General features: G+C 38.5%; 1 protein-coding gene across 1 annotated transcript in view; it reads left to right on the top strand.

The window, feature by feature from the left end:
• The window catches only part of LOC145661604 (phospholipid-transporting ATPase ABCA3-like), a 1,415,399-nt gene that overhangs the window by 884,475 nt on the left and 507,626 nt on the right, over nt 1-23,298 (top strand). Inside the window, exon 11 of the mRNA XM_081726924.1 lies at nt 10,934-11,005. Coding sequence (XP_081583050.1) covers nt 10,934-11,005 — 72 coding nt within the window. The remainder of the gene's footprint in view (nt 1-10,933; nt 11,006-23,298) is intronic.

Genomic DNA, 23,298 nt, shown 5'->3' with positions numbered 1-23,298 from the left:
TCATTCTGTAGACACTTAAGCTCTGTAGAAAAAACACTTTGTTGCACTACCTTGACCAGGCACAAAATACTTTCTTCTAATTCTGTCGCGGTCAATGAACCACGAAGCTTCTGTTTTGGGTTTCTGCAATTGTGAATAAACCGCCGACACCAGCTCACTACTCTTTTCAACTTTGACAGGGAGGAGTAACGGTTCACAAGGTCATTTTCGGTGTTTACACACATGACTGTGACACATTTTCTTCTTTCTTCCTCAACTACACTTGAGGCTGCTGGAGTACAAAATGACGCTGGCAACACTGCTTCGCGCATCCACGAAGGACCCTCCCACCACAGAGGGTGACTTATGAGCTCCTGGGGCATGACCCCCCGCGTAGCACAGTCCGCTGAATTGTCCCTACTCTCGACATGTCCCCACTGGGAGGCAGGCAGAATATCCTGTATTTTCGCTACTCTGTTAGCAACGAAGGTTCGCCATTTGTCCGGTGACTGAGCTAACCAGGATAACACGACCATAGAATCCGTAAAGGCTCTAACTTCCTTCACATCGAGATTAATTGCATTAACAGTTGTTTTTAGTAGCTTAGCCAACAATAATGCCGCACACAACTCCAAGCGGGGGAGGGACACAGCTTTGATGGGCGCAACCTTAGTCTTAGCCGCAATGAGGCTTACGCCCACACCCCTGTCTGCACATTCTGATCGTAGGTAGGCCACTGCACAATAAGCTCGTTCGCTAGCATCACAATGACCTATCAGCTGAGAGCTGACAGCGTCAGATGGCATGATACATCGAGCTACCTTCACCTCACGTAACAAAAATAGTGAGTCACAGTATGCTTGCCACACTGCACTGGTTTCAAGAGAGAGGGGTTCATCCCAACCTAAGTTTTCCTTCCATAAGGATTGTAATAGTATCTTAGCCTTTATAGTCACTGGGGAAAGAAGACCAAGAGGATCGAAGATTTTGGCCACTTCCGACAGTACCTTCCATTTTGTCCACACAGCGGGAGGAGAAGGGATGGATACACTGAAACCAAATTCGTCACTTACAGGTGACCACTGCACCCCGAGAGTCTTAAAGTTGCTTTCTTCACTGAAATTGAAGGGCACATCCTTTTCACGCAAGTGGGGGGAACGGCCTCAAGCACTTCTGGTTCACTAGATAACCATTTTCGAAGCTCAAAACCGCATTCCCGTAACAGTTGAATTAGCTGCTGCTGCAGCTCGATTGCGCCCATCACACTGCTCGAACCTTCGAGGTAGTCGTCCATGAAAAAATCCCGTTTCACGGCTTCGGCTGCTAGCGGGTATCTCTCCCCTTCATCTTCGACTGCCTGGAGTAGGCATCTCGTGGCAAGAAAGCTAGCCGGAACGGTACCATAAGTGACGGTGAGTAGGCGGTAGTGCACTTGGCAAGTTTCTCCAAACAATTCTTTGATAGTCCACATCGTCCTTGTGCACTCGTATGGCACGATACATCTGTTTAATATCAGCACATAATGGCACACGATGTTCGCGAAAGCGAACTAGAATAGGAAAAATGTCTTCCTGTAACTTCGGGCCCACCATGAGCCTTTGATTTAAGGACACCCCAGAAGTTGTTTCCACACTTCCATCGAAAACCACTCGTACTTTCGTGGTAGAGCTAGTAGGTTTTAAGATCGCGTGATGCGGCAAGTAGCAACTTTTTTCGGGGGCCACATTTTTCTCACTTGCGGGGATAAGCTCCATATGTCCCAACTCAAGGTATTCGTGCATGAACTCACGATACTGCCGCTGTAACACAGGTTGTTTCGCTAATTTGCGTTCCATGTTCAACAATCTCTTAATCGCTATCTCGCGGGATTCTCCTAGTGCTGGCGCACTGCCCTTGAAAGGTAGTCTAACCACATAACGTCCCTGTGAGTCACGGTGGTGGGTTTTCAGAAAATGTTGTTCACAATCTTTTTCTTCTTTCGATAAGTGCGTTTGCTGAGGCAGCTCTTCTAGTTTCCAGAACCTTTGAAGGACAGAATCTATTTTACATGATACACGGCATGATGTCACTGTCACGTTGCTGGCTTTAGAGCCTACACTTCCGGATAACACTCATCCCAGGGTCCTTTCAAGAGCAATAGGTGAGCCAGGGGGCCCGGCCCGCTTTCTCCCGAGCATAAGAGACGGAAACACGTCAGCACCGAGAAGTATATCAATGGGGCCCACCTCATTAAAAGTGGGTCTGCCAACCTTAAGCCTGTCAAATGTGGCCAGCACGTTGCTTCGGAACATGGCTGTTTTGGTAGATTTGACGTCACCTTGGGCACCACAACAGCCTTAGTTTCGAATGATTCAAAACTTCCGCCTAGAGGTTGAAACTTCAAATTCACCATAGCACTAGCAGTTCCTACCCCTGCTCCCGTTATACCGGAAATCATCACACTGGATCTAATTTTTCGAAGACCAAGTTTCTGCACGCAATTTTCAGTGACAAAACTGCACTCTGATGCGCAATCGAGCATACACCGGAATGGATATGGCACACCAACCTTTCCTAATATTTTCACGATAGCAGTACACAATAGGACATGAGGAACACTGACTTCGGAAGTCACATGAGAGGCAACACTTGTTTCCTGAGATTGTACTGGGTTCGACGTCGACTGACTTCTATTGAAATGTAATAATGTATGATGTTTCTTATCACACTTTCGACATTTACTGAATGAGCATTTGTCCTTCCAACATGCTTTGCGCATGCAATTAAAGCATAGTTTTCTGTCCTTCACGAACGCGACACGATCTTCTACTGTTCGTTTGGTAAAGTCGGCACATTTGTAAAGAGGATGGTCAGAACTACACATTTCACATTGAGTTTGAGTTCGTTGAGCGGTAGTGACATAAGAGGACGCTGATTTCTTTTCGCGGCCTTTCATTGGGTCACTAGTGGCGGGTGGTTGTCTCGGCTTGTCATTGGCCGCAACAGCAAGAGCGCGGGCTATGTTGTTCAAAAATGCCGCGAGTTGCTCAAAAGATGGCTGCTCACTTGAGTTCAAAGAAAGCTCCCATTGTCTACGTGTCTCGTTGTCTAATTTGTCCGCTGTATGGTACACTAAGAGCGCATCCCAATGTTCGATTGGTTGTTCCAACACCTTAAGAGAACGCGTACACTCCATGATGGTATCTATCAATTTTCTTAACGCGGCTGCTGATTCCTGTTTAATGGAAGGTTGTGTAACTAACCGTTTCAAAATCGAGTTTACTATTTCTCGCTTATTATGATAGCGCGCGTTTAACATGACCCATGCTTCCTTATAATTACTGTCCGTTATCTGCATAGCTTGTAAAATCTGTGCCGGCTCCCCTTGCAACGATGTTTTTAAATACTGCATTTTTTTAGCACCTGTCAGTTTCTCGTTATTATGCACAGAGGCCACGAATAAGTCATGGAACGAAAGCCACTCGAATAGATTTCCTGAGAACACTGGAAGCTGGAGTTTGGGTAACCTAATGTCACTCACTTGTTGCACTTCAGACACAGGGTTTGGGGGAGGGGGTTGTGACACTTGTAATCCAATTAATGACACCCGCAGTTTCACTATCCTGTTGTCCATCTCCGCAATGTCCACTTCTTCCCTTGTGTATTCTTCATCTGTTGCCACCGAAGCACATTCTTCCAACAACGCCGAGCATTCTCGTTCAAGATCCGTCACTTTTTCTTTGTGAACAAAAATGGCGTTCACTTCACTTGTCGCCATATTCTATATCAAGTTACCATCACAATATAATAATAAGTAATTTTAGTGAAACAATCATTTTAGTTGCTTTTGTCTTTTTTTGTCCTGCGACACAATCCGTTAAATAAAGGAGAAACTATTTACACCTTCAACCATAAGGAAATTGTTTATAATAAAGACAAGACTGGTTTCCTATTGATAACTGTGATAAAAAAAAGAAAAAAACTAAATGGAGCTACAATTAGAGGTGTTTGTCCAAACAACGGTTTGTTGTTTTAACATATATAAAAACACTGAAAAAAACGTGCATTGATAATTATTTAATACTAACGCATAATAAGAATTACACAATTAATGGACTGTATTTGCTACACAGAAGATTGATAGTTATTCTCATTGAAAGGGAATGTAATTTGGTCCTCCAAGCACGATCGCGGTAGCGCGTTACACACATAGAGCTCTCACTCCCACACTGACAAAAGATGCTTGGACGCGGCCTAACTGTAAATTTTGAACAATGGGGGAAAGGAACCAGTATGCGAAACTTCGGGGTAGAGAAAAAGTCACCCCAAGAGCCATCTGTACCCAAAAATTGGCACTACATACAGACACTGTCAAAATTGAATATAAGGCTGTTAGAAAAAATAATAATAATTATTTGGCAAAGGACAGGATGGCCCAAACATAGCCCCCACCTTGAAACGCTCAAGTTTCAAAGAAAATAGTAACTTCACAAGCCTTGAATCACACAAATCACATACACTGCATAAAACTAATGAATATTAATACGCTGAAACATGAAAACACTATTTACAAATTATAGGACAGCAGCCAATGCACTTATCACGACACCGCTGCCATGACCTATTTATTTTGGGAATTGAACGGGATCAAACATAGTTTCACAATAGGACGTTTCAGTTCGCCCTGGGCTGTTTTAATTGTAATTACACGCACTGCTCCATCGCGGCCTGAGTGAACTTCCTTGATCCTCCCAAGCTTCCATTGTAGTGGGGGGAGGTTGGATTCCTTTATTATCACCATGTCGCCCACCTTCAGGTTATCTTGTAGCGTAAACCACTTTGCCTTTTGCTGGAGGCAGGACACATACTCTAATGACCATCGACGCCAGAAATGCATTACAAGCTGTTGTACAAGCTGCCATCTTCTAAGGTGAGAGAGGTTAGGGGACGAGCAGTCCTTTTCTGGGAGGGCTAAGAGGGATTCCCCAACCAAGAAGTGAGCAGGGGTAAGACAGGAGAGATCATTAGGATTCTCTGACAACGGTGTGAGAGGACGCGAGTTCAAAATTGCTTCGATTTGGGCCAGCACGGTGCACATCTCTTCGTAGCACAATGTTACATTTCCCATTATTCTTTTTAAATGGTGCTTGACACTTCACGCCGGCCTCCCATAAACCACCAAAGTGAGGGGAAGAGGAGGGATTAAAACGCCAAGTTATCCCCCTTTCGGAGAGGAATGATGTGGTCAGTTTATTTTCCTTGGAATGCGCACTGGCCTTCAACAGCTGATTTAATTCTTTACTAGCGCCCACAAAATTTCGACCACAGTCACTATAAAAATAACTTGGAACACCTCTGCGGGCTATAAATCGCTTCAAAGCGGCTAGAAATGAATTGGTGCTGGCGTCAGATACCAATTCAAGGTGTAGGGCCTTGGTAGCGAGACACACAAACAGAACAATATAGCCCTTACCCTTAATACGACTTCTTCCATAGCTGTTTTTTAGAACATAGGGCCCAGCATAATCTACGCCAGTTTTGGAAAAGCACTTGCCGGGATTAACCCGGGATGCTGGCAGTGAACCCATAATTTGAGTCTGGGTTTTTGCATTGAAACGCTGACACCTCACACATTTGTGAATAACATCACGCACTAAACTTCTGGCTTCCAGCACCCAAAACTTTGTTCGCAGGGTAGCCAGCACTAATTGAGGCCCACCATGCAAAGTATTTGCATGCTCACATTCCACCAATAGACGAGTAAGTTTGTGCTTTTTGGGCATCAAAATAGGGTGTTTCCTATCCACGGACATCTCGGCGTTCTGCAACCTTCCACCAACACGTAAAATTCCATCACCATCAATAAAGGGAGTCAAACATAACAAACTGCTCTTACGGGGAAGGGGCTATTCATTCTGTAGACACTTAAGCTCTGTAGAAAAAACACTTTGTTGCACTACCTTGACCAGGCACAAAATACTTTCTTCTAATTCTGTCGCGGTCAATGAACCACGAAGCTTCTGTTTTGGGTTTCTGCAATTGTGAATAAACCGCCGACACCAGCTCACTACTCTTTTCAACTTTGACAGGGAGGAGTAACGGTTCACAAGGTCATTTTCGGTGTTTACACACATGACTGTGACACATTTTCTTCTTTCTTCCTCAACTACACTTGAGGCTGCTGGAGTACAAAATGACGCTGGCAACACTGCTTCGCGCATCCACGAAGGACCCTCCCACCACAGAGGGTGACTTATGAGCTCCTGGGGCATGACCCCCCGCGTAGCACAGTCCGCTGAATTGTCCCTACTCTCGACATGTCCCCACTGGGAGGCAGGCAGAATATCCTGTATTTTCGCTACTCTGTTAGCAACGAAGGTTCGCCATTTGTCCGGTGACTGAGCTAACCAGGATAACACGACCATAGAATCCGTAAAGGCTCTAACTTCCTTCACATCGAGATTAATTGCATTAACAGTTGTTTTTAGTAGCTTAGCCAACAATAATGCCGCACACAACTCCAAGCGGGGGAGGGACACAGCTTTGATGGGCGCAACCTTAGTCTTAGCCGCAATGAGGCTTACGCCCACACCCCTGTCTGCACATTCTGATCGTAGGTAGGCCACTGCACAATAAGCTCGTTCGCTAGCATCACAATGACCTATCAGCTGAGAGCTGACAGCGTCAGATGGCATGATACATCGAGCTACCTTCACCTCACGTAACAAAAATAGTGAGTCACAGTATGCTTGCCACACTGCACTGGTTTCAAGAGAGAGGGGTTCATCCCAACCTAAGTTTTCCTTCCATAAGGATTGTAATAGTATCTTAGCCTTTATAGTCACTGGGGAAAGAAGACCAAGAGGATCGAAGATTTTGGCCACTTCCGACAGTACCTTCCATTTTGTCCACACAGCGGGAGGAGAAGGGATGGATACACTGAAACCAAATTCGTCACTTACAGGTGACCACTGCACCCCGAGAGTCTTAAAGTTGCTTTCTTCACTGAAATTGAAGGGCACATCCTTTTCACGCAAGTGGGGGGAACGGCCTCAAGCACTTCTGGTTCACTAGATAACCATTTTCGAAGCTCAAAACCGCATTCCCGTAACAGTTGAATTAGCTGCTGCTGCAGCTCGATTGCGCCCATCACACTGCTCGAACCTTCGAGGTAGTCGTCCATGAAAAAATCCCGTTTCACGGCTTCGGCTGCTAGCGGGTATCTCTCCCCTTCATCTTCGACTGCCTGGAGTAGGCATCTCGTGGCAAGAAAGCTAGCCGGAACGGTACCATAAGTGACGGTGAGTAGGCGGTAGTGCACTTGGCAAGTTTCTCCAAACAATTCTTTGATAGTCCACATCGTCCTTGTGCACTCGTATGGCACGATACATCTGTTTAATATCAGCACATAATGGCACACGATGTTCGCGAAAGCGAACTAGAATAGGAAAAATGTCTTCCTGTAACTTCGGGCCCACCATGAGCCTTTGATTTAAGGACACCCCAGAAGTTGTTTCCACACTTCCATCGAAAACCACTCGTACTTTCGTGGTAGAGCTAGTAGGTTTTAAGATCGCGTGATGCGGCAAGTAGCAACTTTTTTCGGGGGCCACATTTTTCTCACTTGCGGGGATAAGCTCCATATGTCCCAACTCAAGGTATTCGTGCATGAACTCACGATACTGCCGCTGTAACACAGGTTGTTTCGCTAATTTGCGTTCCATGTTCAACAATCTCTTAATCGCTATCTCGCGGGATTCTCCTAGTGCTGGCGCACTGCCCTTGAAAGGTAGTCTAACCACATAACGTCCCTGTGAGTCACGGTGGTGGGTTTTCAGAAAATGTTGTTCACAATCTTTTTCTTCTTTCGATAAGTGCGTTTGCTGAGGCAGCTCTTCTAGTTTCCAGAACCTTTGAAGGACAGAATCTATTTTACATGATACACGGCATGATGTCACTGTCACGTTGCTGGCTTTAGAGCCTACACTTCCGGATAACACTCATCCCAGGGTCCTTTCAAGAGCAATAGGTGAGCCAGGGGGCCCGGCCCGCTTTCTCCCGAGCATAAGAGACGGAAACACGTCAGCACCGAGAAGTATATCAATGGGGCCCACCTCATTAAAAGTGGGTCTGCCAACCTTAAGCCTGTCAAATGTGGCCAGCACGTTGCTTCGGAACATGGCTGTTTTGGTAGATTTGACGTCACCTTGGGCACCACAACAGCCTTAGTTTCGAATGATTCAAAACTTCCGCCTAGAGGTTGAAACTTCAAATTCACCATAGCACTAGCAGTTCCTACCCCTGCTCCCGTTATACCGGAAATCATCACACTGGATCTAATTTTTCGAAGACCAAGTTTCTGCACGCAATTTTCAGTGACAAAACTGCACTCTGATGCGCAATCGAGCATACACCGGAATGGATATGGCACACCAACCTTTCCTAATATTTTCACGATAGCAGTACACAATAGGACATGAGGAACACTGACTTCGGAAGTCACATGAGAGGCAACACTTGTTTCCTGAGATTGTACTGGGTTCGACGTCGACTGACTTCTATTGAAATGTAATAATGTATGATGTTTCTTATCACACTTTCGACATTTACTGAATGAGCATTTGTCCTTCCAACATGCTTTGCGCATGCAATTAAAGCATAGTTTTCTGTCCTTCACGAACGCGACACGATCTTCTACTGTTCGTTTGGTAAAGTCGGCACATTTGTAAAGAGGATGGTCAGAACTACACATTTCACATTGAGTTTGAGTTCGTTGAGCGGTAGTGACATAAGAGGACGCTGATTTCTTTTCGCGGCCTTTCATTGGGTCACTAGTGGCGGGTGGTTGTCTCGGCTTGTCATTGGCCGCAACAGCAAGAGCGCGGGCTATGTTGTTCAAAAATGCCGCGAGTTGCTCAAAAGATGGCTGCTCACTTGAGTTCAAAGAAAGCTCCCATTGTCTACGTGTCTCGTTGTCTAATTTGTCCGCTGTATGGTACACTAAGAGCGCATCCCAATGTTCGATTGGTTGTTCCAACACCTTAAGAGAACGCGTACACTCCATGGTGGTATCTATCAATTTTCTTAACGCGGCTGCTGATTCCTGTTTAATGGAAGGTTGTGTAACTAACCGTTTCAAAATCGAGTTTACTATTTCTCGCTTATTATGATAGCGCGCGTTTAACATGACCCATGCTTCCTTATAATTACTGTCCGTTATCTGCATAGCTTGTAAAATCTGTGCCGGCTCCCCTTGCAACGATGTTTTTAAATACTGCATTTTTTTAGCACCTGTCAGTTTCTCGTTATTATGCACAGAGGCCACGAATAAGTCATGGAACGAAAGCCACTCGAATAGATTTCCTGAGAACACTGGAAGCTGGAGTTTGGGTAACCTAATGTCACTCACTTGTTGCACTTCAGACACAGGGTTTGGGGGAGGGGGTTGTGACACTTGTAATCCAATTAATGACACCCGCAGTTTCACTATCCTGTTGTCCATCTCCGCAATGTCCACTTCTTCCCTTGTGTATTCTTCATCTGTTGCCACCGAAGCACATTCTTCCAACAACGCCGAGCATTCTCGTTCAAGATCCGTCACTTTTTCTTTGTGAACAAAAATGGCGTTCACTTCACTTGTCGCCATATTCTATATCAAGTTACCATCACAATATAATAATAAGTAATTTTAGTGAAACAATCATTTTAGTTGCTTTTGTCTTTTTTTGTCCTGCGACACAATCCGTTAAATAAAGGAGAAACTATTTACACCTTCAACCATAAGGAAATTGTTTATAATAAAGACAAGACTGGTTTCCTATTGATAACTGTGATAAAAAAAAGAAAAAAACTAAATGGAGCTACAATTAGAGGTGTTTGTCCAAACAACGGTTTGTTGTTTTAACATATATAAAAACACTGAAAAAACGTGTATTGATAATTATTTAATACTAACGCATAATAAGAATTACACAATTAATGGACTGTATTTGCTACACAGAAGATTGATAGTTATTCTCATTGAAAGGGAATGTAATTTGGTCCTCCAAGCACGATCGCGGTAGCGCGTTACACACATAGAGCTCTCACTCCCACACTGACAAAAGATGCTTGGACGCGGCCTAACTGTAAATTTTGAACAATGGGAGGAAAGGAACCAGTATGCGAAACTTCGGGGTAGAGAAAAAGTCACCCCGAGAGCCATCTGTACCCAAAAATTGGCACTACATACAGACACTGTCAAAATTGAATATAAGGCTGTTAGAAAAAATAATAATAATTATTTGGCAAAGGACAGGATGGCCCAAACAAGAGGTTTGAGTTTTTTATTTAATTACGAATTTGACATCAGTTAAACAATTCGTGCTGGAACTTGTTTACTCATTTGCGTTAATCCTGTGAATGAACCTTAAACTATTGCTACGTTAACATGATCGATGAATGTAATATGTAAATAGAGGAGAAGGTAAGAAATCTAATATCAACATGAAAATTCGTTTTAAAACATATATTTATTTTGAATGATATATTTTTCATATATTGCAATTTTGTATATTCGATACTAGGATTTTGTTTCCCCCCAAACATTGCCATCCTGTGCTAAAGCACGTTCAGTATATTCAGTATGGCATTGTAGAATCGGGATTGTAGTTGATAATAGAAAAAAAAAAACTTTCTAAATCTAGCAGAAACCAAACAAAATTCTAGATGCATACTAATTCCTTTATTAGTCTTGCTGCGTTTGTGTGCTTGCAAGACCAGAACTATCTTAACTGAAAATATACAGTTAGAATTGATCAACTAAAATCAAGAGTATTTTTGCTTCTTGCTTTTTGTAAGAGAAGAAAAAGAGAAAATAAGACGTAGATAATCAACTTTATTTGTATAGATTCCTAAAAACATTAAGTAAATCCAGACAGTTAAAAAAACTGTAATAACTAGAAAATATTTACTTTTTTATTTTTTTCTACTCTAGATTATAATCCTTGACGAACCTACAAAAGGATTAGATCCAGCAATTAAAATATCTGTTTGGAAAACATTGCTTGTAAGTAAAATAAATTTACGCTACAAATCGCAGTTTTATTATAATACTCACTTGCTGAAATGCAATTAATCAGGGTTTGAATATTTATTACCAAATTTTGTATCCATGTCTATTGGATATCCTAATACACAACTGAGACTTCTTCTCGGAAAGTTTACTTCAGTTTTGAACTTTTAAATTTCAGTTTAAAACAATAAAGGGAATGACTCGCTAACTTTTGGTTTATTAAAAGGAACCATCTGACAGCGCTAAATATTGTTTAAACACAGAAGAATGTTTGCCTTGAATGAAACCGTAACTGTTTAACATATATCTTTTATCATTATTAAGTTCATTGAATTAGGTAACATTATAATAATACATAGACTTGAAAAAAGCTACGATTTTATAATGTGTTAAAACAAATGATTTTTAAGAATCAGAATCAGGAATTGAGTTTAGCATACTTTTTATCATTATTAGCCTATTTCACTAGGAAATATTATAGTAGTGGAGTTCAAAAAGTTACAACTTTACAATATGTTATAATAATTTATTTCTTTTAAAGTTAGTATCACTATTTGAGTTTAGCATCTTTTTCATCTGAAAGTTTATGTGAGAGTAAACCTATAGCTTAACGTTGGATTTAAGACACTTGTGCTCTTGCCAAGATTTACACCTGGGAATCTATTTCTTTTCCTTTCAGTTCAACAATAGGGAAGACAGGAGATTTGTATGAACAATTATTAGATTTTGAAGTAAATTTGCCAAATTATGGCCGTGACCAAAAGCACATAGTGCACACTGTAACGCCCCTTCCACCTAGCATACACAGAAAGCTTCCAGTCCGACAACTGTTATCATTCAAAGTAATAATAATAATAATAATAATAATAATAATAATAATAATAATAATCGTCAGACCGAATGCAATCCGATTAACACCCAGTCGATGGGACATGGACCGGAAGATTTAGTTCTCCATCGTACAACCAGTCAGTGTGAAAGTTAATTATCATTCCAATATTTCCAAACAACCACAGTAAATTCAAATATAAATAGGAAACAAATTATTATATATAAAACAAATAACGACAACAGAAATTCAATTTTAAATAACAATTTTATTAACAACTTCGGTTGTGTTAGAATAATGCACTATTGCGTTAGAATAATGTAGATACACTAACGAAATAATATAACAAAAAAAGAAAATATTAAATAATAAAAAATATACTAACGAAATATCAGAATGAATTTCTTTATGCAACTAAGTTTCTTTAATATACTTGAATCCTAAATAGTAATCTAATTTCAAAATGTATTCTTCAAAGAAGGCTATTTGTCAAGCAAATATAATGGAAAAAATTACGTTAATTTCCTCTTAATATCAAAGATATTCGATAATAATTCTATCCACGTTACTTTAAATCAGAATTAATAAGTCAAGCAAAATTTCTAATAATCTTTCTAGTGTGCTTAAAAATTTATTTAAAAATTTTAACAAGATTCAAGTTACTTAAATAATCAATTTCAATCAAAATGAGTATATATAATCTATGTTACACTCAGTCTCAAAATTTAGAATAGTGGAATGAAAATGTTGAAATTTCAAATCTTGATTATACATATATTATTCAACATTTCATGCAATTCTCAATCACTACTATATTAATATCTTTCATTACTCTTTTCAACAAACGTGGAATGAGAATGTTAGAGGAAAAAATATTTGCAGTCTGGTCTTTTTTAACGCCAAAAATACTCTGAATACTCAAAATGGAATGAATCTTAACTATAAACTATAAAAGAAACCAAATTAAACTGGAAATATTGGAATTATAACGGTTTTCCAAAAAAGATCAGTTTTGTTCCCCCTTACTACTTAACTCCGCAAAAGATCAAAATTTACAGAAAAAAACTAAGAATTTCCGTAAGGGTGAAAAAACGTTGGAATTGTAATAGCAATACAACCTGGAGTGGATCTCAACTAAAACAACCGCACAAACATAAATTTGACATGCCACAGCGACTACTGGGAATAAGTCAGAAATTGCACTCACCTTGACTTGTTTCGACTACGGATTTACCTTCTATGTGTAACCCTCACTCTCTTCAGGTAATCTGGCATCCGTCTGAACTTTTCTGATATTCGAGTAAAATCAGATTGGTGGAAAAAAAAGTCAGTTTTCTAATGTAAAGTAATTCCTCACAAAAATATTTCTGTGCTTTGGTTTCCACACGAAAATGTAAAGCTAGAAAGAATTATTACTGGTATTTAAGCCAACTACACCAGCTAGTGCCCAATAGGAATTACTAATAATGTGATCTAAGCGGGCTTTCACTCGGCACAATAGGCCCGACACAGCACTGCCCTTTAAACTCACTATTCCTCTGCACAGAATTACCAGAAAACGAAAATATAAGCTAATAAAGCTAATTACTATCTGTGCTATCAATTCACAAGCATAAAACACACTCTTAAAGAAAGCTTTCACTCTCCGATTCACTCTCATAACTTAGCAGCCACAAAACGAGGAAAGAAAAAGAGCCCGTTTAAGTTGCCACTAAGTTTGCTTGAGAGAATTGAATAAACAAGGAATAAAACATTCCTCTTTCCACTGATCACTTTGTTATATATAACTGACACAACACCAATATGATTTTATCGATAGACGTCGATAATACACATATCACACCAACAGGAATATCAACGGTGAACAATTCTCAAAAGAGAAACCCTGCCGAAAAGAAACTACACTCCATTGACTGAACAATCCTCTCGTTACACCATACGAACAGAGCAATTCCGGCTATACAATACGAACACAAGTAAAGTAGGCACGGGACCCACTTTAGCTTGTAGATTCGGATTCGATGACCACGCCCTCTATTCGCGACTGCAATCTTCTCCTCTAACAGTCTTACCAACTGTCTTTACTTAATTTTTTTCTCTTAGTTTCATAATTTTTTCTTCCTTCCTTCATAACTTTTTTCTTTTTCTTTTTCTCTTTTTTTAAATAGAAGAACGTTATAAAAAACCAATGAATCTCACATACTCTATAGTAACTCTTACAAACCAATATGATTAACTCAATCTATATTACAGTGTTTTTATCCTTCTTTCGATGGATTATTCTTGTGTCGTGTCCATATTCGTCGGCCTCATTCCGCACGAAGTCGACACGGCACATTCACCAGCTCTTTACAAAAAAAATTCTGCTCCAGAATTTTTGATAATCATGGTATCTATAAATATAGAAATATTTCATTAATATACAAAATATAATTAAATATTTCATGAATCTACAAAAATAAAATATAAGTCTAACTACTACATTATATTATATACAAAGGATAAAATTTAATTATTATACACAATACTCTATTTACAAGAATTTCGATAATCACGGCCGTCATTAAAATATATGGATAATTATTTACAATTGTGTAGTAGCACTTATATTACATTTCATTATATTCAAGTATTTACTATTTACAATTTTCTTCAGCATTATTTTCTAATTTTCTCTTCCAGCTTTCCTTTTGCTTTCAATTCCTTTGGACCCGATAAATCTTAATCTCGGAGACGTGACTCCGCTTGTACGAATCAGGAGTATCATTCTCGTCCGAAATCAAAACAGTATTTGGTGTCAAGAATCTCCTGACTATATTATATTCTGATATCAGTAACCCCATTTTTCTCTTATTCTCTTCCTTTGAAAGCTGACACCTATGACAACATATTCCATATTCAGCCACTTCATCCTTCATATTTCCCCACGTGGATCTTTTCATTAACTTCTTTAGAGTCCGATATGTACCAGCATGTCCTCCTACAAGCTTATCATCATGATAGTACTCTATCAGAACTCTCCGTTGAGCCATAGGGATAAAAATCTTAAAAGGGTTATGGACTGAATTAGTTTTCTTCATAAGGATCTTTTCGTTCAAAACAAAACCAGGAATGATGTCGCCATTTTCTAATCTCTCTATAATCGCTTTCAATTCTGGGTCTTCTCTTTGAAGATCTTCGATTGGTTCCTGAATCAGAGGCAACTTCCATCTATGAGCTAATCTCAAGTTGCTATCAAAGGCCGCTAACCCCAAAGGTCCGTCTACTAAACTAAACTCAAAAGGATCGTAAACTCTTGTGAGAGTGTCAGCTATCACGTTATCTGCAGACCTAACGTGTTTAATCTTAAATGAAAACTAACATAACGTCTCAACAAGAGGGCCATACTTTATTAGACGCTTTGAGTTGCTTAAAATCCAAGTCAGGGCCTTATTATCCGTCAGGACGTCAAATTCTTTAACCAAATAGTGTTTAAATCGGGACATAGCTTTTACTAGACTTATAAACTCTATCTCGTATATGCTTCTATGTTTGTCTGCTACTGACAATTTTTTACTGAAGAAACAAACAGGTTGAAGTTCCCCGTTATTGTTTTCCTGAGACAAACAAGCAGCTATGCTTTTTCCTGATCCGTCCACATTTAATACAAATCGTTTATTTAGATCTGGGGTCTTTAATACTATATTATCCACCAATATATCGTTTAATTTGTCTAGAATCCTTTGGTGTTCAGGACTCCAGACAAATTTATTCTTAGGAGATTTCAATTCACTGAGAGGTCCCATCAGTTCCTGGAACTCAGGAGCGAATTTCGCGTAATAACTCAAAAGCCCCAAGATCTTCATAAGACCTCTCCTATTCCGTGGAGGTTGTATGTTCCTAATTGCTGAAACCCTAGCCGGGTCGATTTCCATCTGATCTCCGGTAATAATATATCCTAGATAATTAATCTTAGTCTGAAAGAACAAACATTTATCCGGAGATATAGTAACGTTATATTCTCGAAATCTTTCTAATACCTTTACTATAGTATTTTTATGTTGTTCAATCGTATCTGAAAATATAAGAACATCATCAAAATAAGATCGTACTCCTTCCCCTTCCAAATCTCCAAGAATTTTATGCATCACTCGGTTAAGAATGTTACTACCAGTTTTAATACCTACTGAGACTCTCGTAAATTGAAAAAGACCCTTTGGCGTAACAATTGTAGTGATGTCACGTGAGCTAGAATCTAATACAATTTGAAAATATGCTTTCTTGAGATCAATCTTTGAATAGAATTGCTTGCCTGATAGGCCAGCTAAACATTCTTCTATGTTCGGAGACGGGAAAGGATCATTTACAATAAGCTCATTTGCTTTAACAAAGTTCCCTACAATTTGATAACTGTTGTCCTTATTCTTAACTAAAAAACACCTACTGGCGTAGTTCGAATGGTCAACTTCAATTAATATACCCTGCCTAACTAATTCTGAAATTTGAGCTTCAAATTCTTTCTCTTTATTCTTAGGAACAGGGAACGGATTTTGCTTAAAAGGTTTCTTTTCAGCCAGATATAATTTGCCTATACAACCCTTAATACATCCGATTCTATTTGTAATTGCGTCAGAGTATTGATCCCTTATGGAACCCATGAAAGAATCTATATCAGGATTCCGAAAACTCCACGATTCTCGATTAGAGTTTTTCACCTGTACGTTTTCTGGGTTTTTCACCTGCGGGAATCGATCATAATAATTAACTGAATCTCTATTAATTTCCTCCCCAATATATTTCTTATTCTTCTTTAACAAGTCGTGGAATTTCTCTGACTGCTCGACGTCCACGTCAGAAGCTTCCGAAGAACTAGATGGATCTTTGTTCTTAATTTTAGAAGTCGCTGTAGGATCTAAAACAATGTTCTTCTTTGGTTCTTCACACACAACACTATGATCGTGCTTATTCTGTTGATCATTTGCACCATCCATAATGTTTATCTTCTTCTTCTTTTTCTTTGGCTTCTTCTTCTTCTTTGATGGTTTCTGTTTCTTAACATTGGGATCCTCCTCTGAATGGTTTAAACCTGGAACAGTTTTATAACCGGTGTCACTTTTTATATCTTCTTTGGAATTGTTCTTATCTTCTATGTCACCAACATTTGTCGAAATCATCGCTAAGTCCACTGAAGATCTACGATGTAAACAATCTTGATCACTATCCACAGACTTATGCGTGATGGAAGAGGTTTCTGGACATCCCTGATCAGTATCCAACCTCCGAATTTGCTGGTCAACACTAATGCTGTCTCTCGATAACTCTCCCTCAATTAGATTTCGTAGCCCAAGAAGCTGCGAAGCATCCGGAGCATTTATAGTTAATTAATGTTTTTCCAAATGTTGAAGATCGAGGTCACATTGCACTCCCTTTTCATTAGAACTGATTGAATACGAATCTGCCCTAATAAGCATAGAAGATATTCCAGAAGATTTGGTTGATAACTTCTTTGGAAACTTTCTACCAGTCCATTCTCGTTGACTAAGTTGTTCACCAGATCTAAATACCTTTTGGAAAGATTCCACAAAATCCCTTCGATAATTAAGTCGCACACGCTTCTTTCCATTGCATAGAACCAACATATGTTTATCATAATCCACTAACGCCGACATTGAACGCAGATATGGAATTCCCAATAAACAGACGCAAGGAAGATTATCAGTTATTCTAAATATCACAGATTGGAAAAATCCGGATAAGTTTATCACCAAAGTCACCTCTTCATCCGTAACAAAGTTAAGACCAGAAGGCGCATTGATGGTTCGTTCTTCCACCTTACGAACATGTTCTTCCACATTACATCTTTTCACTAGGTCTCGATTGACTAAGTTAAAGCTAGAGCCCCCATCGACAAAAATATTTGTTAAAATATTATTTATTTTTCCAATGACGAACGTTGCCACTAATCCGTTCATCTCTGATGGGACACTATTATTCTTTTTATCTGGAGGAACAAATCGATTCCTACTAAAGTTCCCAGAAAATCTTGAAGTATCCGAAACCCTAAAACTATTCTTCATGAGATTCGATTTTACATTAGGTAAAGTAGAATTCGGATTACTATTACGATATTCATTCTTATTTATTGAAGAACCTATATTCGAACAGGACATTTTCTCTTTGCCTCTATTACTCCTCAGCAATTTAATATACTCCATTTGTTCTCTATTTTGCGAAACATATTGTTCGGATATTTCTAACAATTCCTGTCTATTAGCTGGACAGTAATAATGTAACATCCGAAATCGTTGATTCGGATTCATTCCATTTAAGATGATACCTACTAGTTGACCTTCATTCAACCCGAGTTGTAAAATATCCATAGATATCATGACTGATTTAACATAATCATTAATTAATTCTGTCAACCCCTGTTTTCTATAAACCTTTTCACTTATTAGTGAATGCAAAACTGTGGGTGTAATATATCTATGCATAATGTTATTTCTAAAATAAACCCAATCAACGTTATTATTCAAAGCTGATGTAACTTCCTTTAATATAATACCTTCACATTTAGAAAAAAGTACTGTTAGAATCATGTTAAATGAATAACTAGTATCCATTAATATTTCTTGGATTTTAAATAACATCTCAAAAGTCTGAATGCTATTATTACCACTAATGTTCTTAAATTCTGACAGTTTATTCTCTAAATATGTCAAAGATTTATGAAAAATATATTTAGTCATCAGCTTTTGTTCTAAATTATGATCTGAATATACTTGATCTTGTCTATTCGTTGAAAAGTTATTAACCCTATCACCTTCAGAACTATTCTGGTTCCTATAATTAAGATTATGTCCATGCATTCTGAGACTTGGATTATTTAAACCCACTTTCGGAGTCGAACTCAAAACATTAGAAACTCTCTTATAATAGTTTCCTAGATTAAGATATCTATTCTGTATACCAACTCGTTCTCCTGAGTTACTACTATTAGAAGTATTCGGAATGTTTCTACTTAAAGGCGGTTCCGAAAAAGTTACTCTAGGATCATTTTTCTGAATATGACTATTGGATGGATTAGCCATACGACTGACTCTATCTAGATCAACTGAGTTCATCAATGATTTATTATTATTGATAGGAACACTAAATGATCTTACATTAAAACTATTCGCTAATGGAGGAGTAAGTTCCATACTTATATGACCAAAATTTGAATTTTGATCTAAACTAGGATAACCAGTAGCGTCTACTGTTAAGAAATCTGCATTCGACATATCAATGCTAACATAGTCTTGTCGAGAATCCATTATATGATCAAGATTTGAATAAACAATATTAAAAAGAAAAACAATATAAGAATAGTATAAATACTATAACTAAACATACAAAATATACTACTATTTTCTACACTACAATAATACTAAGATGGAAATCTACACGACCAAAGCAACAACGCTGGAAGGAAAATCGAAAATGTTCAAATATACCAATAATAATAATAAATACAAAATTTTGTAAAGGCTGGCTGAAAATCTCTATCATAAATTCTTTAAATTCAATGAAAAAATATTAATTCAGTCGACACGGCACAACACTTCGAGGATGCACACTCGAAGTCTACAAATGGAGTGCACACTTCGTCAAATTAGCTTTTGATCCACACTTGTTTACAGCGCCTCATCGTGATGGAATGTTGAACATTGATAAAAGAAGGGAGAATTTCGAGTACTAGAAAAAATTAACATGTTTCTTTTCTTTTTAGATGAATGACTTTCCAGTTATATGAAAGATAAATATATCGTACAGATTGACAATATGGGGTAACCATAAAATGACTTAAGAGTTTCTTTCATGTATGCCAAGAGCTTCAGCTTTGCCGTAGCTGCAAATATTTATCAGCATAAAAACCACTAAACTATTGGCGATATTCTATTTTATTAGGGATGCTTGCGCGAGGGAATATTTATTAATCCCCCGGAAGAAAAGTAGCACTTGTGGTTAGGGCGCTGATGACACTATTGCGTAGTAGCTTAGGAATTTTACTGCAGGTGAAAGTAGGCAATTTTCAAGAGCGTTAGGACACCGAAGGTACCGAGGAGAGCGCTATTTACAATAATGTCGCTCAAGACTACTTTGGGAGAGAGTTCATATTGAATATAATTCCTTTATGTACGGTAGATACACAACAATGACACTATAATTGTCGTCGTTCTACTATATTGCTACAGTTACAGGCATACTGATTAGACTATTTCTACCATATTGTGCTAATGTTGAAGTTCCTTATATGTTACTCTTCCTTTGTGAATATATAGATTTTACCCATAAATCTTCAAAATAGTGCCTACATATTCTTAATCTACGCCAAAAGTTAACACTTAAAAGGATGACAAGGAAAGAAGTGGTGGAGTTGAACAACATGAGGACCAAAATTTACAGGAAAAAGCTATTACGTCACTATGAAATACCAATTTATAAGGATCACGTGTATTCAAGGTGGATAATCCTAATTAAAATAATATGTTAAAAATATATAAGGTTACTATCTTATAAACCCGCTTAAATGAGTTCTGTATTTGCGTGCACTTCACTATGGTTTCGGCGTCCTACATCCTCCTTGAAATATACCCGCTGCCTCTCCTACATGCTTTCCACAACGAAAAAGGGTTACTCAGTAACGAAACAAATCCCCTCTTCCAAATAATCATAAAAAAGCTACTGTATATCTAATAAGAATTTTATGAAAATAAAGAGGCGGTTTTATGAAAAAACACAGTGTGCAATGTACTGGCTCTCATTGTTCAACTATACGGAAGGAATCATTTGTTCATAATCAACTCATAATGGGTACCGTAATGGGATTACATAAATTAAAAGGAAGGCAAGTCTTTACTTTGGCCATTTCTTTCAGTGAATCGTTCAATGAACCGATTCGTAACCAAGACTGAAAAGAACTTCCACTGCCAGCTTCTAGCCTGCCTTCACTCGCTGACGCTCGCTCGGCAATAATATGTGAATTAAATATTAAACTTTGGCATAGAAAAGAACCTAGTTACTAACTTTATATATATATATATATACATATATATATATATATATATATATGTATATATATATATATATATATATATATATATATATATATATATATATATATATATGTATAACTAACTAACTCTATGGCCTATGGAACCCGGAGGTTCAATGCCGCGAACACAAAACCTCTGCACTGATTTCTATCCTTAGCTAACTGCATCCAGTTTCTACTTTGTATTCCAATCTGTGTGAGATCCATCTTAATATTGTCGTCTCATCTGCGCCTAGGTCTTCCTAATGGACGTTTTCCGATTGGTCTTACACTCAAGACTTTGAAATCGTTTCTACTTTCTTCCATTCTAGCTATATGACCCGTCCACCTAAGCCCCCTAGACTTGACGACCCTAACAATGTTGGGTACACCATATAACTTATGTAGTTCCTCGTTATGAAGTTTCCGCCATTCCCCATTCCCGTTCCTCTTGGGTCCAAATATTCGTCTCAGGATCTTGTTCTCAAATACTTTTAGTCTATGTTCTTCCCCAAGAGTAAGTGACCATGTTTCGCAACCATACCGATCAACAGGCATGATTATCGTTTTGTATATTTTAAGCTTCAAATTTCTCGACAGAATTCGCAACGACAGGAGATTTTGAACCGAATAACAACACAAATTCCCTAGCTTTTAGTCGACATTTAATTTCTTCGTGAATATGATTTTGGTCTGTTAACATTGAACCTAGATATTTGAAACTATCCACTATATCAAAAGTATTATTTAATATTTTAACGCATCAATAATTTGCTGTATTACGCTCCCGACGCACTTCCATGTATTTAGTTTTCTCTGCATTTACTTCTAAACCCATGTCCCTGCAAGCCTTTAATAAGATCTCTGCATTTCTTTCTATTGTTCTCCTATCATCCACTATTAAAGTTACTTCATCAGCATATGTCGTAACCTGGTGAATACCATTCAACTCTAGGCCCTGGTTGCTATCTTTGATTTTCCTTATAGCGTATTCCAGAACAAAGTTAAATAATAATGGCGACAACCCATCTCCTTGTTTCAGGCCACTTTCGACGTGAAGTTTCGCTCGTGGACAAAAAGTTTCCTACCCGAACTATACTTTGGGATTCATTTAAACATATCTTAATTAATCTAATTGGGTTTCTCGGTATTCCAAGTTCTGTAAGAACGTTGTACAATGTTTCTCTCCTAACCGAGTCGTACGCCCTTCTAAAATCAATAACTAGTTGATGTACCGGGGTATTGTATTCCCACTTTTTTTCGAGTATTTGGCGAATGGTAAATATTTGGTCGATAGTTGACCGATTTCGTCTAAATCCGCACTGATAATCTCCAATAATTTCATCTGTGTATGGGGTCAATCTTGCTAATAGAATATTTGAAAGGATTTTATAGGGTGTTGACAGAAGAGGAATGCCTCGATAATTATTAGTCAGTTTTGTCGCCTTTCTTGTGAATTGGAACAATGATTGATTCTTTCCACTCTTGCTGCAATTCTTCCTTGTTCCAGATAAGGAGAATGAGTTTGTGCATCTTGTTCCACAACTTTTCGCCTCCAGCTAAAATTAACTCAGCCAGAATTTCATATACACGCGGAGATTTGTGTTTCTTTAATTTCTTTATAGCGGTTTCTACTTCTATTCGGTTGGGATCTGGAATATACGGTTCTGCGGTGTGTATGTCCTTTTCTCCACGCACACTAGTTTTTGGTTGCGGGTTAAGGAAATCGTCAAAGAAATCTTTCCATCTATTTAAGATGCTATCCGTATCAGTGAGAACTGTACCGTCAGATTTATTTAATATATAAGCACTAGGTGGACAGTCCTTCTTAAATTCGGTGATCCCCTTATACATATCCCGGATATTTTTATTTTTACTATTATCTTCGAGTTCCTTAATTTTAGCTTTCAGAAGATCCCGTTTCTTTGTTCTATAAGTTTTAGAAGTTTCCCTCCTGATATCTGCGAAATTGTGTGTAGTTATTTCATTCGGATTTTGTAGCCAGCGTAATTTTGCCTGTTTTCTCTTCTCTGCTAGTTTTATGCTTGCCTTGTCGAACCATGGTTTGTTCCTACATATTTCCGCGTGTCCCAATTTTTCTTTTGCTGAAATTTTAATGCTATCTCTAATTTCAATCCAGGTATCCTCAACACTAGTGCACTCCGAATCTTCTAAAGCCGAGAATCTATTCGAAAATTCAATCAGGTATTCCTCTCTTACCTGGATCTCATCTAATTTCTTTAAATTGAATCTCTCTGTTTTCGGACAATGAATATTACCTTTATTCAATGATAATCTCTCTCGTATTATCGCTGCTACCATGTAGTGATCAGTGACACTACGTTGCGATGTGGTAATTTTATACTCTTCACGATTAGATTTTTGGATGTTGCAAAGTTCACG

This window comes from Thermobia domestica, chromosome 10, assembly GCF_964235325.1.
Source record: "Thermobia domestica chromosome 10, izTheDome1.hap1.1, whole genome shotgun sequence".
NCBI classification, from domain to species: Eukaryota; Metazoa; Arthropoda; class Insecta; order Zygentoma; family Lepismatidae; genus Thermobia; species Thermobia domestica.
Note: the sequence above shows the minus strand (reverse complement) of the source record. Positions and strands in the feature narration are given on the sequence as shown.